This window comes from Tursiops truncatus, chromosome 16, assembly GCF_011762595.2.
Source record: "Tursiops truncatus isolate mTurTru1 chromosome 16, mTurTru1.mat.Y, whole genome shotgun sequence".
Taxonomy (NCBI): Eukaryota; Metazoa; Chordata; class Mammalia; order Artiodactyla; family Delphinidae; genus Tursiops; species Tursiops truncatus.
Genome location: NC_047049.1, coordinates 36092025 through 36106620, shown reverse-complemented (window position 1 = coordinate 36106620; position 14596 = coordinate 36092025). Strand labels below are relative to the sequence as shown.

The following is a 14596-nucleotide window of genomic DNA, read 5'->3' as shown; positions in this document are numbered from 1 at the left end:
GTTTCCTTCTAACATTCCTCATCAACAATAACAAGAAGTGTTTGTTTATTAGGTTTCCACACGCCCATCATCTAAGAAAACTTATTCTTTACGGAGTCAGGCATCCACAATTAGTGTAAACGTGCCTGCTAAGAAAAAAGAAGGAACGCTACAGAAATTTGGAGATTTCTTACAACATTCTCCAACTATTCTTCAATCAAAAGGTTTGCCGAATATTAATTAAATGACCTTTTACGTTAGATATATGGTGTTTTCTAATATCTGATTGGTGTATAAACTCAACAACAGTGACTATTATATTTCCAGTAGACAGTGTCTCATGTTAGGTATTTAGGGAGGAAACATGAAAGGATGATATGCCTTGGTGTTCACTGGGTAATGGAAGAGAAAGATCTGTATTTAAGTAATTAATTGATGCAGAGAAGGCTGCTTAATGTAATAGTTGTAGAGATACAAGGAAAGTGCATGGTAGTATTGGAGGAAGAGAGCTGTTTGTTTGGGGGCTATGGGAAGATTTTATAGAAGAGATGGGATTTAACCTGGGTGTTGAAATGTTGGAAGATTATACCTCCTAGAGATAACCACTGTTAGTATTATGGTATATTTTCTCCTACTGTTTTTTTCTCTGCATGTAAAAACATTACCTAATCATATATATCAAAAGCATATATTTCTATAAATATGTATTGAGTTTAGTTGCTTAATGCTTTTTTCTTTATAATATAATGTAGACATACTAATACTTTTGTATTGATATGTGCTAAGATATATATTCTCTCTATACACGTATACATAAATATATATTTATATACACATCTACCAGAGGGAACAGTTGTAACACAAATAGAGTACCAGGAAAGTGTAGGGAATGTGCAGGCAATTACAGGTAGCAATATGCATCTGGCATCTAGAATGTGGAGAGATTATTGGGAGGAAGGGGGCAGGAAGGAGTGAGTTTTCATTAGAGTACCTGAATGGTAGCAATAGGGTAAATTGGAGACTGGAGGTGGGGAGAATGAGGAGGGGAAAGGACTGAAAGCAGGGACAGCTGAATTTAGTCAGATTGGTTGTGTAAAAATACTTTCTGTAAAAACTTAACCGCAGAGCTTCCCAAACTTTCTTGGTTCACAGCGCCCTTAATGTCTCAGTAATTTTTTTCATTGTGTCCATGCACTCAAAGAAACACCTAATAGTTCCATCCGTTAATACTTAAGGCCAAACAATCACTGAAAATTCAGCTCCTGAAAATCCAGGTTGCCAAAATATGTAATCATCAGAAGGAAGGCAATGTGATATCTTTTTGAAACTGAACTACCCTGAGTTACAGAGTGTCACTGTTTTCCTCAAAAATTTAAAATATTCGGAGCTGCTCTCGTGAATTTGCTGCAGCATGTCTTGTTACACAGTTTGGGAACTTCAGACTTAGACCCATTTGTATATATTTTTCAAAGAATATATACATTCTTTGAAAGGTATAGTTTGTATAAGCATAGAAAATATCTGGAGAGACAAACAGCAAACTGTTAAATGTCTAAATTTGGAGAGGTGGGACTTGTTATTTTAGATGCTTCTGTATTTTATTTAAATTATGTTGACCGTTGCTTATATATTAAAAAGAAATATGTTTTCAAGGAGAGGGAGGTACCCACCTGGTAATGACTCCCTTGTCCTTAACAGCTTCCCTACCTATATACCCGGTGTGGAATTCTTAAAAACTTATTTCTAGTAATATAAAGTATCCCTGTTGGGGATTGTAACTGCAATACATGTCTGTTGTTGATCACTTGGAAATAAAGGGAGAGAAGAAGAAAACAGAGATCAGTGCTTAAAATTCTGCTGCTCTGGTAACTACTGTTAATCCGTTACTCAGTAACGCTGGTTTCCCAGTTTATCCCTTTTGTCTGTCTCTTATCCATTCAGTACATGGAAGCCAGAGTGATCTTTTCAAAATGCAGAATGAATTATTTAAACTATATAACTTTTTGTTTTCTTATTATCTTTTCCAGTAGACTATAAGCTCTACAAGTGCAAAATGTCTGTCTAGTTTACATCCTCAGCTCTTAGTATAGTGGTTGGCACACAGTAGTGAGGAATTTCGAAGCTCCAGGCCAAAATCCTATGTGTGATTTGTTTCAGGCTGACCTTAGGCAATTACAAAGGTTTTACCTGTTAGGTCTCATGAGGGAAAGCTACCGTCCCCACATCAAACTTGATACACAGCCAATGCATCCTAGTCTGTGAAGGGAGTTAGTCAAGGACTCAGGTCTCTTGCCAGCCATACTCTTACACATATCTGCATTCCTAGCCTAGGTGCCTTCATTTGTATCCTATTAATTGGGAGCCTTCAGTAGAGAACGTCCTCAGGCATCTCTGCCAAAGACGTTATGACGGGGAAGTGGAGGGAAACTTGAAGACACTTTTCTCCACTCTGACTCTACTTTTCCGCTCCTAGCCCTCCCCACTGGTCTCCAGCACCAAGGTCCATAAAACTGCAAGTGCAAGAGCCTTTTGTTTAGGGCTTACTTGGCAATAAGATCACCCCAACTTCTGTGCTGATCCACCTGACCCAGACTGTGCATTATTCCACGGGGGAATGTAGAAGGGCGGTGGGAGTTGGCGCTTTCTCAGGTTTAGCCTCTTATTCAACTGCAGTTAAGTGGTTAAAGGCTTTAACTTTCATTTTGACTTGTCTTAATTAGCCACTCTGACATCTGGCAGCTCAGCTCTCAGGCTCAGCTCAGCCCTTGACAAGTAGACCTCAGTTCAGCATGTTTCCTTAAATGTGTTTTCTATTTAAAAAAATATATAGTTGATATCATATGTACATGGATTTTCTATCCAGAAGTTTTCCCAAATGGAAGTATGTTTTCTGTTAAAATCAATATGTGTCTATTAAAAAAAAAGCATATGTACAAAGTAAGAAATTTTAAAATTCCTATTCAACTTACCAGAAGCAATCAGCTGTTAACAATTTGCTTTCTTTTACTCTGTGTGTGCATGTGCACACGTTTGTTAACTAGAAGTAAAGGGCTCACAAGTTACTTTCACTTAATATTCATTGTGGACGTCTTTACGTGTGAGTACTGAACTAGCTCTACCACCTTATTGTTCTTAGTGATGCATGGTCCACTATATACGTATCCTGATCTTTTCCTTAATGTAGTATAAACCTCTTCCAAGTCATTAAAGATGCCTGAGTTTTACTGGTTGTACTATAATTTACCAAACCTTTTCAATATGTTGAACATTAGTGAAGTGATATTTTATTTATTTGCCCTTTTATTTTTGCTGTTGATCATTAATTTGTGTGTTTATTAGGCATTTAATTCTTTTTTCTTTGTGAGTTTTCTATTCGTGTCCTTTTACCATTTATAAATTGCAGTGCTTTTCTTTTTAATATGGTTCTTTATTAAGGATTTCAAATATTTGCAGTTAGAAAATTATTTCAAGATTTAACTAATGTATTTTTTTCATAGCAAAGAAGATAATTGAAACAATAAGCTCTTCAAAGCTCTCAAATGTAGAAGTAAGTAAAGAAAATGTGTCTCGACCAAAACGGGCCAAACGGAAATTATACACAAATGAAATTTCATCTCCTATTGATATATCTGGCCAAGTGGTAAGCTACTATTTAAGTTTTCTTAAAAGTAAAACTGTTTATGTTCTTCTTAATTCTGAAGTATTCATAACAATTTGAATTATATAATGGTTTGAACTTTTATTCTGTAGACCATATCTCTTAAAACACGCTTTAAATGTTGTACTTTTGGTACTGGATGTGTTAAATTTATAGTAATTGAATATAAACGCTGCATTAATGTATACAAGTGTCACATGCATCTGCATTTATAAACTCATAAGAGCAATTTTAATTCCATCAATAGAATTATCACTATTTAATAATTTATTGGCTTCTAACATCTGTTTTTCTTATTATCTTTATCACAAGAGTTGTACAAATCTGGCCCTAAGTCTGCCTGCTAAAAATATAGAATTGACATTCAGTCATTTCCTCCCACTTTCCCTCTAAGGCTTCCAGGTTTTCTTAAGAAAAGACTATATAGATTGTCACCCTGACTTTATGACTCATTCTCCTTACTTAGAACAGGCTGTTCTGTTACAGGGAAAGTTCTAATTTTCTGTCATTTTTGCATCTGCCTAGTGGATGGAAGTGAAGGTAGAAAAGGAATTAAAGAAAAAGCCTTCAACAGAAAATGGCCAAGAAAAATCGGGAGAGACCTTTTGCAACAGTAGCTATCAGATATAAGATAGACACTTGAAGCAAGTAGTAAAGAATTAGGATCATTAGGTCATGCTTTTGGAAGTACTGTTCCCTTGGTTACTTTTCTCCATCTGTCTGATAAGTACATAATTTTCTCCCTTGGCTGAAGTTATTTCTTTTCTTAGTTGCAAAATAATGCTGTTTCTACTTTCTAAGTTATATACTTGTTACTGCAAAAAATCATTTCCTAAAAATTATTTGAGGCACTTGTCTCCAAATATTTTAGTAATTATTTCAAGCTATGAATTCAGTAAAAGTGTGGATTATTTTAATTCCAGAATTAGGTAGTGTTGAAAGAATCTTTTATAAAATCTACTACCTTAGACATGCTTTTTTATAGAAGATTGTATATCTGCAGTCCAGGAGGACAGAAAGTACTGTCATGGAACGTGAACATAGCTTATTAATTGTAAGCAAAATTTCATTTTTATTTTTATTTATAAAAAATTATGAAATTGTTAATTTCAGATTTTTATGGACCATAAAGTGAAAGAAAGTGATCATCAGATTCTCAAACGACGACTTCGAACCAAAACAGTCAAATAAATCACTTATGGAGAATGTTTTAATATAAAATTTATATTCATAATCATTATAACTTGCATCCTGACCTTTTAAAGATAATTGTATATACTATGATGCATCAAATCCCTTTGTGTGTACATTGCTATTTTATAATAGTGTAATTTTAATTCAATAAAGAAAATAAGTCAACAGTAAGTTTGCTTGTCTACTTTTCTAAGGCTTTTAAATAATAGCTTCTTTTCAAACTGTATGTATTTTCCTGTTATCCCAGGCGTGGGACCAGTGAGGAACCTAGGAAAGATACTGTTATTTTTTGTTTGTTTTTCTATACATAGATATCACAGGTCAGATATTTGGTTTACTTATATTTAACAGTGTTTTAGGAATTGCTTTTACTGTATCTGTTAGGAAATACAGGTAATTTTACATATCTGTTTGGATTATAGCTGAGATTCAGGGAGTAAGTGTGTACAAGTCTTCTAGTTGCTAAAATATGTATGCACATAATTTAGAAAAGATCTCAGGCCTTTAATTAGAATGTCTTTTATTTTTAAATAATTGAATAGAGTTGGTTTTCTGATTTTTCCAGGACACAGAAGATTAGACGCAAAAAGTTAGAAGGGAAGAGGCGATAACATCTAGAGGCCAAAAAATTATACTGTTATCTAGGGAAGATAGAATTTTAGACCTGGAGAGACCTTAGAAATACACTTTCCTCATTTTATAGATGAGAAAACCGAGACCCATAAAATTTACTTTTTCAAGTTCACACAACTAACGTATATTAAGCTTTGGTTTAAAAAAATACCAATAAGGAACAAAAAACAAAGCAGAGGCCTCAAGAATTGTTGCCAACTGGGGCTTTTTAAGAGCACACATTTATGCATCTGAAACCTTTAAGGTTTCATTGGATTTTAGCATTGTTTACTATAATCATGTCCCTGAGACAGGAATAAAAGTTATCTTTGGTGTCTTGTTTAGGAGACACTTATATGTGTTTGGGGAAATTTTCCATCAAAATAGTTAATTTAAAACTGAAACCTCTTTAAGCATGAACATGTTTTTATTATGCTACATGGTTTCATGCTAATATATATATATATATATACACACACACACACACACGTGTATATATATAATTGATCCTCATTATTCACAGATTACATGATTACAAATTTGCTTATTTGGTAAAATTTATTTGTCATCCCCAAATCAGTACCTAGGCACTTTTGTAGTCATTCTCAGACATCCCCAGAGTGGCAAAAAATTTTAGTCACCCAACATGCACGTTCCCAGCTAAGGCTGAACAAGATTACACTGGCTTCTTGTTTCAGCTCTCATACTGTAAATGAGTGTCTACATCCCAGAATGTAGACTGAAATCAAGCCTCAACAACATCTGCAGAGGAGACAGTTTGACAATTGGAAGGGCTTGAGAAATACCTTGGGCTTTCCACATGCTTATACTAACAAAGCATAACACCAAGTCTGCATAAGTTGAAAGCAATCAGTAATCAAAATGCCTACTGGAACAAAAATCAACCCTTCAGAGGAAGATATAGCACAGATTCTCTTTCACATATCTTTTATAATGTGTGACATACCAGTCAAAAATTAGTATATATGGAAAGAAACAGGAAAATGAGTCCTATGGTAAAGAAAAAAACATGAAAATAAATCTTGACATGGCACAACTGTTGAATTTTGCAGAAACTTTCAAGCGGCTGTTGTGCGCATGTTCAGATTTAAAGGAAATGCTATCTCAATGAGTAAGGCAAAGGGAATCTCAGCAGAGAGATGGAAAGAATAGAGAAAACAAGTGGAATTTTTAAAACAAAAATAACTGATGTAAACAATCTGGATAGATTTAACAGCAGATTAGAGGTGTCAGAAGAAAGTATCAGTGAACGTGAAAACAGATCAATTAAAATTGTCCAATCTGAGGATAAGGGAGATTGGAGAAAGAACAGAGCCTGAGGGTCCTATGGAATAATATCACATGGATTAACAGGTGTAATTGGAGATCCAGAAGGCTAAAAGAATGAAAATAGGGCAGAAAAATATACTTGAAGAAATAACAGCCAAACATTTTACAACTTTTATGAGGAAACATTGGCTTTGAAGCACTGTAAACTCCAATTAAGCTAAATCCAAAGAATAGTACACCTGGGAAAATCAGAGTCAAACTACTAAAAACCAACAATAAAGAGAAAACTTTGATAGGAAAACCAGCAAAGTCTTGAGAAATACAACAGGGTGCAGATAAGCCGCCGACCTGGAGAAAATATTGGAGTATGTACAGGCAGAGCACGTATATATAAAAATATATTAAAAACTCTTAAAATTGTAGTGAGAACACAACCAACTCAACAAAAATCTGGTAAAAGACTTGAATAGGTGCTCCACTAAAGAAGATACAGGCAGTGATCAGTATACTGTATGTATATTGTATATTGTCACTGTACATATGAAAAGATACTCAAGGTTATTGGTTATCATGGGAAGGCAAATTAAAGCCACAAGTAGAAGTAAAACTGCAGTTGAGAGAAGGAAGATCAGTGATTGCCTTGAGGCTGCGGTCAAGAGATGGGATCCGAGGACATGAGGAAACTTCTTGGGGAAATGGCTATATTCTATGCCTTGATTGTTTTGTATTCTGTATGCAATTTCTAAACATAAAATTGTCTTTGAGGGCTTCCCTGGTGGCGCAGTGGTTGAGAGTCTGCCTGCCGATGCAGGGGACGCAGGTTCGTGCCCTGGTCCGGGAAGATCCCACATGCCGCGGAGCGGCTGGGCCCGTGAGCCATGGCCGCTGAGCCTGCGCGTCCGGAGCCTGTGCTCCGCAACGGGAGAGGCCACAACAGTGAGAGGCCCGCGTACCGCAAAAAAAAAAATAAATAAATAAATAAAATTGTCTTTGAAATGAATGAATTTTATTGTATGAAACTTTACCTCAATAGAAGGATTTTGGCTTCTAGCATGATATTTAAAAGAAAATTTTTTTTTCCCTGTAGAGTAACTGCACTCGTTCTTTATTGTGGCAAGAGATCATACTTTGGAAAATGTTTTGGAGGCATATTTTGACAAAAGAACTGTAAGGTATGGTGACTTAAAAGTAATAGAATTATAATTGAAGCATTTTATTAAAGCTCACTTTAGAATACAGGTATTAATAATTCCACTTGATGAAGTGGTTGATAGCAGCTTTGGGCGACAGTTTGAAAATCTGTAGCTGGAATTCAAAATGGAATATAAGACAAGTGTAAGCTGAATTAATTCTAAATGCCTTAGGGGAGATCATTAGAGGAATCTTGTTGTGAAGCCTTTTGTAAAGGAAATAATAAGTGTTAATACTTAGGGTAATCACGTTCTAATTTATGTGTTTTATAAGTTTAATTTTTTTCTTATGTAAAGTTATACCTGATTTGTGATTACAAGTCAGGTTAGCAAATGCTTATCAAAAGCTGATGATAAATACTATTTAAAAGCATAACAGAAGAAAGCTAGATGTTGTATATCTAAAAATGGAAAGAGGATGTATACTGCTGAGTTCTCCTTTGGTTACAGTTTTTTTCGTCTTCAGTAGCATTCAAGAGAAATAAAGACTTTATATTAAAGTTAACGGAACAACTTCAAAGAAAATTAGTAAAATATTATTGGTAGTATGTTAAACAAGCCTGTTACATTTTGTCCCTATGGCTTTCAGAGGTTTGTTCATCACTTGATCCAATTATACCAGTTTTTGCAAAGTCGTAGTCCAATATTCTGAATATTCTCACTGATCTGAGTCTCGAATCTCAAACAGAAGGAGGAACCCACGAACGTGATGTTCTGATTACTATAATCCACCATACCAAATTGTGCTTCACTTCCCAGCTGCCCAGCTTCCCTAATCTTGGTCGTCTTCACTACTTTGGAGCAAGATGAAAGTACTGTACTTTACATATTTGATCTCCGCCTACAACCATCACTGCAGATGTAATTGCTATGATTGCAGTTTGGTCAAGATGGGCATTTTCCTGCCCCTCCACATATTTGGTAAAGCATAGTAGCTATCAGTATATCTGCTTTGGCTAAATCCCAAAGAATGACCAGACTGGGCACTAGACTGGAATTTTACTGGCTAATTTGAATCTTCAAAGCTTTTCATTTATTATAGATGACTAGCAGCTTTGAACCAATATCTGAACTCTGTCTCAGTGTCACACACACAGTCAAGTCCCTAGTTTCCCCAAATATGGAACTAATTAAGGAACTACTATGTATAAAATAGGTAACTAATAAGGACTTACTGTATAGTACAGGGAACTCAATACTCTGTAATGCCTATATGGGAAAAGAATCTAAAAAAGAGTGGGCATATGTATAACTGATGCACTGCTGCTGTACAGCAGAAACTAACACAACATTGTAAATCAACTATACTCCAATAAAAATTTTAAAAATTAAAATCAGTAAGAAAATATCTATATTTCCCCCCCCCCAAATAAAAAGGAAATTTAGGCTTTGCTTAGACCTGTTTCATGGCCAAGTAGGCTAAACCTTCATAAATGGGAGGCTTCATTGTGGCTTTTTGAACCTAAGGCTTGAGCTAGCAGAGACTAGTATAATTAATAGTTAGCTAAAAATTTGGTCTTTGGTTCTAAAACTCACTTTTTATTTTCTCTGATTATACCTTCCATGTGCATCAAGAACATAAGTTTATGTAAAATAGCAGATGGGCCTCGTGGTATGGACTTGGCATGACTAGGTTCTATATACAATCTAAATTGAGAGATACACTTTCTGTGCAATGTGTGCACCAATTCAGCAATATGATGACCGATGGCTAGTCCCACAAAACTAGTGCAGTTAGGCCAGTAGTCTAGCAGGGTGTGCTTCAAGAATACGATTTATATATTAACACTTAGCCCCCCTGTATTATCGTTCTGTTTATCATTTGTTTTGGGACACTGCTTGTCCTTAGAAGACCATTTTAAAACTTATTTAGCAACGAATAACCATGAATAATCATTTACAACACCCAAATGATGTTCTTGAGATAAAATATGCACATGGATTAGTGGTAAAAGTTAAAACTAGTTTTTGAAAATTTTAATAGAAAACAAATGAGAGATTTAAAATATTCTCTCAGATAACACATTAAGTGGAAATTTGAAGACAAGATACATATCGTTGACCAGTGATCCAGTAGACCAGGCATCGATTTAGTAGACCACAGCCATGCCCTTCACTTATATATCTATAGTTATATTCATACTATAGTGACAGAGTGGAGTGGCTGTGACACCATGTGGTCTGCAAACCCTAAAATTTTTACCATTTGGCCCTACACAGAAAAAGTTTGTTGGCTCTTGTAGTAGACAGTCCAACATACCTAATGCCAGTTGGCAACTGGTACACATCCAGTAAGGTGCCAAACATGTTTGTTCATCATAAATAAGAGGAAGAGCCTAAAAGTGTTTAGTATTATTTTTTAAAGTAAATTTTGATTAAAATTTTAATAGATTTAATAACATCTGTAAATGATTTGTGAAGCATTACTTTTTGAGGAACATAGTTTGGAAGGACTGCCCGAGGTCCTTGTTACTTAAAGTGCAGTCGATGGCCCGGCAGCCTGGGAATCCCTTGGAAGCTTGCTAGAAATACAGAAGCTTGGGCTCCACCCTAGACTCCTGGAAAAAAGCTGCCTTTTTAAACAGGATCTCCAGGTAAGTCATGTACAGTAAAGTTTGAGGAGCACTGCCAGTTACATCTCATCAATTAAAACTCTTCCACTGGGCTTCCCTGGTGGCACAGTGGTTGAGAGTCTGCCTGCTAATGCAGGGGACACGGGTTCGAGCCCTGGTCTGGGAAGATCCCGCAGGCCGCAGAGCGACTGGGCCTGTGAGCCACAACTACTGAGCCTGCGCGTCTGGAGCCTGTGCTCCGCAACGGGAGAGGCCGCGATAGTGAGAGGCCTGCGCACCGCGATGAAGAGTGGCCCCCGTTTGCCACAACTAGAGAAAGCCCTCGTACAGAAATGAAGACCCAACACAGCCAAAAATAAATAAATAAAAAGCCAAGCATTTGAACCCCTTTAAAAAAAACAAAAACAAAAAAATTCCTCCACTTAAGGAGAAAAGCACAAGGAAGACTCGATTCTTAACTATTTTTTAATATCCTGGTTTTTTAAAATCTTTAAAAATTTGAAGTACACAAAACTGTATACAGCTCAATGAATTATCACAAAGTGAATACATCTATCTAATAAAAACTCAAAGCAAAAATTCTATCATTACTCTCTTTCCCCGTCCCAGGCATGACATCTCCCTATTACTGAAAGGTACGCAAGAGAGAGGAGATATGGGGATATATGTATAGCTGATTCACTTTGTTATAAAGCAGAAACTAATACAACACTGTAAAGCAATTAAACTCCAATAAAGATGTTAAAAAAAAAAAAGGTAAAGGTAACCAACTATCTTTTTTTTTGGCCGTGCCACTAGGCATACAGGATCTTAGTTCCCCAACCAAAAATCCTCGAACCCAGACCCCTGCAGTGGAAGTGAGGACTCTTAACCACTGGACCACCAGGGAAGTCCCAACTATCTTAATTTCTAACAGCATAGAATTCAAAAAAATGTGTGCATTTGTTCTGTCTGACACCATTTGTGCTAAATTATACTTGTCAGATTTATCCATGTTTTTCTTTATAGTTTTTTCACTTTTATTGCTATGTGGTATTCCATTATATATCACAATTTATCCATTCTACAATTGACGGACATTTAGTTTTCTAGTTTCTTGTTATTTACAAATAATGCTGCCATAAACATGCATATCTATGGGGTGTACCTGGAATTGAAATTGCTAAGTCATAGGATATATTTGTATGTTCAACTTTAGAAGATACTACCAGTTTCCCAAAATGTTTGTAGAAAAGTACATTATCACTAGCAGGGTATGAGAGCTGCAGTCACTCACAATCGCTTAGTATTGTATGGTTTTATTTTGCATTTCTTTGATTACTAATGAGGTTGAGATCTTTTCATATATTTTTTGACTATCTCCTTTTATTAAGTCCTTTGCCCATTTTTAAATTATGTTGTCAGTTTTTTCCTTATTTATTTTTAGGAATTCTGTATCTTCTAGATATGAGCTCTTTTGTCATTTACATGTGTTGCAAATGTTTTTTCTCACTCTTTTCACTCTTTTAATGATACATATTTTGTATAATTTTTAAGTAGTACTTAGTGAGAGAGTTGATCAGAACCATCTAGTCCAGTATTGCCAGAAATAGAACTGGTCTCCTTTGTAATAACTAAATTTTGTACCAATAATGCATATATTATGATGAAAACAGCCATTATCAGTGGGAATTAGTTTGAGAAGATTTTAAAAAGACAGCAACCAGTTTCAATCTATATATCTTCATTTGAAATCTTCTAGGATATGTAAAAAGGAATAAATAAGATGTAGCTTCCATGTTACATGTGTAAGAACGTCTATAGTTGTATATATGCCTTTTTCAAAAAAGAAATTTATTTATTTATTTTTGGCTGCGTTGGGTCTTCGTTGCTGTGCACGGGCTTTTTCTAGTTGTGGCGAGCAGGGGCTACTCTTCGTTGTGGTGCGCAGGCTTCTCATTGCGGTGGCTCCTCTTCGTTGTGGAGCACAGGCTCTAGGCTCACGGGCTTCAGTAGTTGTGGCACGGGGGCTCAGTAGTTGTGACTCACGGGCTCTAGAGTGCAGGCTCAGTAGTTGTGGTGCACGGGCTTAGTTGCTCCATGGCATGTGGGATCTTCCTGGACCAGGGCTCAAACCCGTGTTCCCTGCATTGGCAGGCGGCTTCTTAACCACTGCGCCACCAGGGAAGTTCAGATTTAAATTTCTCATATTCTTAACAAGTCCTTGGTGATTTCCCCTCTAGAAATTGTAAAAGGGCCTTTGGAAGATTATAGAATTTGCATACATAGATTCTCTTTTTCCTTTGTGGCAATCTTAGAGGAGGAATGAATGTCCAGTATTCATCATTGATTTAGAGCTTCTTTTAACTCAGTGGTTCTTAACCCTAACTGCACATTAAAATTACGTACGTATCTTTTAGAAAAAATACTGATGGCTGGGTCCTATTCCAGACCTGATTGAATTGGTCTGGGATGGGGCCTGGGTATTGGGATTATTGCAACCCTGGTGATCCTAAAGTGTAGCCGGGCCTGAGAACTACGGCTGATGTTGCAAAGATAAGTTTGTTCACCAGAGGGAGACAAAGCACTTCTTTAGGAAAAAGCCCCCACATAAACAAAACCCATTCTCTGACTTCACAGCTGCATCAACTCCAATTTATGTAATGTGGCAAGCAGGGCAAAAATGTGGGAAGATAGGTAAAATTATCTTTGGTACTGTTGCTTGCCATACAAAGAAGTTCTATCACTGAGGAAAATTCCAGGAACTAATTTTAAAAGTAATGTGGCTAAAAATATATCTTATTCACCCAATTACCTGGACTAGCATCTAGAAATATTTTCAATCCTTTCCTACCTCACTTTGATAAAATAGACTATATGATAGAAGAGGGTAATATTGTTCATATAAAGTGGGAAATTTTGACATAAGATTACTCCAAGAATCTTGCAAATAGAAATCAACATCAGCAAAAATAAATTAGCTTAAGATATGCTTGCAAGGTTTTAGGAAATATGCAGATATAATAATGTGACTTAGAAATATTTTTAAGTCTACAAGTACTTGATTGGCATCTCCCAATTTTCATTTCTCCCATCGCATGCCTACTTCCATCATAGAAGCCATAAAAGCTACAAACTTGATCTCTGTCCTCTTGTAGCTGGAAATGGTCAATGAGATGGAGGTGAAAATCACTGGGGAGGGCTTCCCTTCATGAATAAAATGACAAAGAAGTTTCTTTTCTCTCTTCCTCAACTCATTTTCTCCATCTTCTTGGGGACGTTAAACTTGGAGGTGGAGCAACCATCCCCGTCCAAGAGATGACAAGTGTGAGGATAAAGCCAGTATTGCTAAGGATGGCAGAGGGTACAGGCAGCAGGAGCCTGGGTCATCGGTCCTGGGCAGCTACTATGCTAGTGAGGGACTGCCTGTCTCTGAACTTGTTAGGGGGAAAAGGGCTTCCTGTTATTTGCATATAAATTCAGTCCTAACTGACCCATCACTGAAAACTTATACAGTGGTACATAAACATAAATATATTTATTGTATTGACCTTGGGTATTATCCTTTCTAGTTACTGTTTTTTTAAACTCAAGTTAAAGAAGCCCTGTGGGCTTTAGACAAAGCCAGGAATTTAGAAGCCCAACTTCCTTTTTCAGTTGTTATTTCTGAAAAGCATATATATTTCTTAAAAAGCATAAAAATTATAAATACCAGGCAATTTACCAAGCATTCCTGCCCCAGCCACCTCTTCTGAACCAAAATACATAGTTTGACGTATCACCTGGCTATAGGGTGAATATTTTTAATAGGATGGTGCTCAAAAATCCAGGAGGTCTGGTCACCTTAACTGACATAGCCTGTGATTTCTTAGGGTCCAAACTAGGTCAAAGCACACAGACCCCTGCTGTGGCCAAAAACACAGTCAACTGACTAGAAACAATAAACCAAGTAGTAATAGACCAACAGGACATCAAGACAGGCTGAATCTGATATTAAAGGTAGATGTCAAAAAAAGGTATCTAATTTGAAAAAGAACTGGGAAAGAGTAAGATTTCTACATTTTGATTAAGCAGAGTGGCGGGACTTTCCTGGTGGTGCAGTGGTTAAGAATCCGCCCGCC

At 36.3% G+C, this 14596-nt stretch overlaps 1 protein-coding gene across 9 annotated transcripts in view; it reads left to right on the top strand.

The window, feature by feature from the left end:
• Positions 1-5002, top strand: part of KIF20B (kinesin family member 20B) — a 75287-nt gene extending 70285 nt beyond the window's left edge. For all 9 annotated transcript variants that reach the window (XM_033841560.2, XM_073794222.1, XM_033841564.2 and 6 more), the window contains 3 exons: positions 53-203; positions 3477-3619; positions 4751-5002. In XM_033841560.2, coding sequence (XP_033697451.1) covers positions 53-203; positions 3477-3619; positions 4751-4828 — 372 coding nt within the window. In that variant the 3' untranslated portion in view covers positions 4829-5002. The remainder of the gene's footprint in view (positions 1-52; positions 204-3476; positions 3620-4750) is intronic.
• The last annotated feature ends 9594 nt before the right edge of the window (positions 5003-14596 follow it).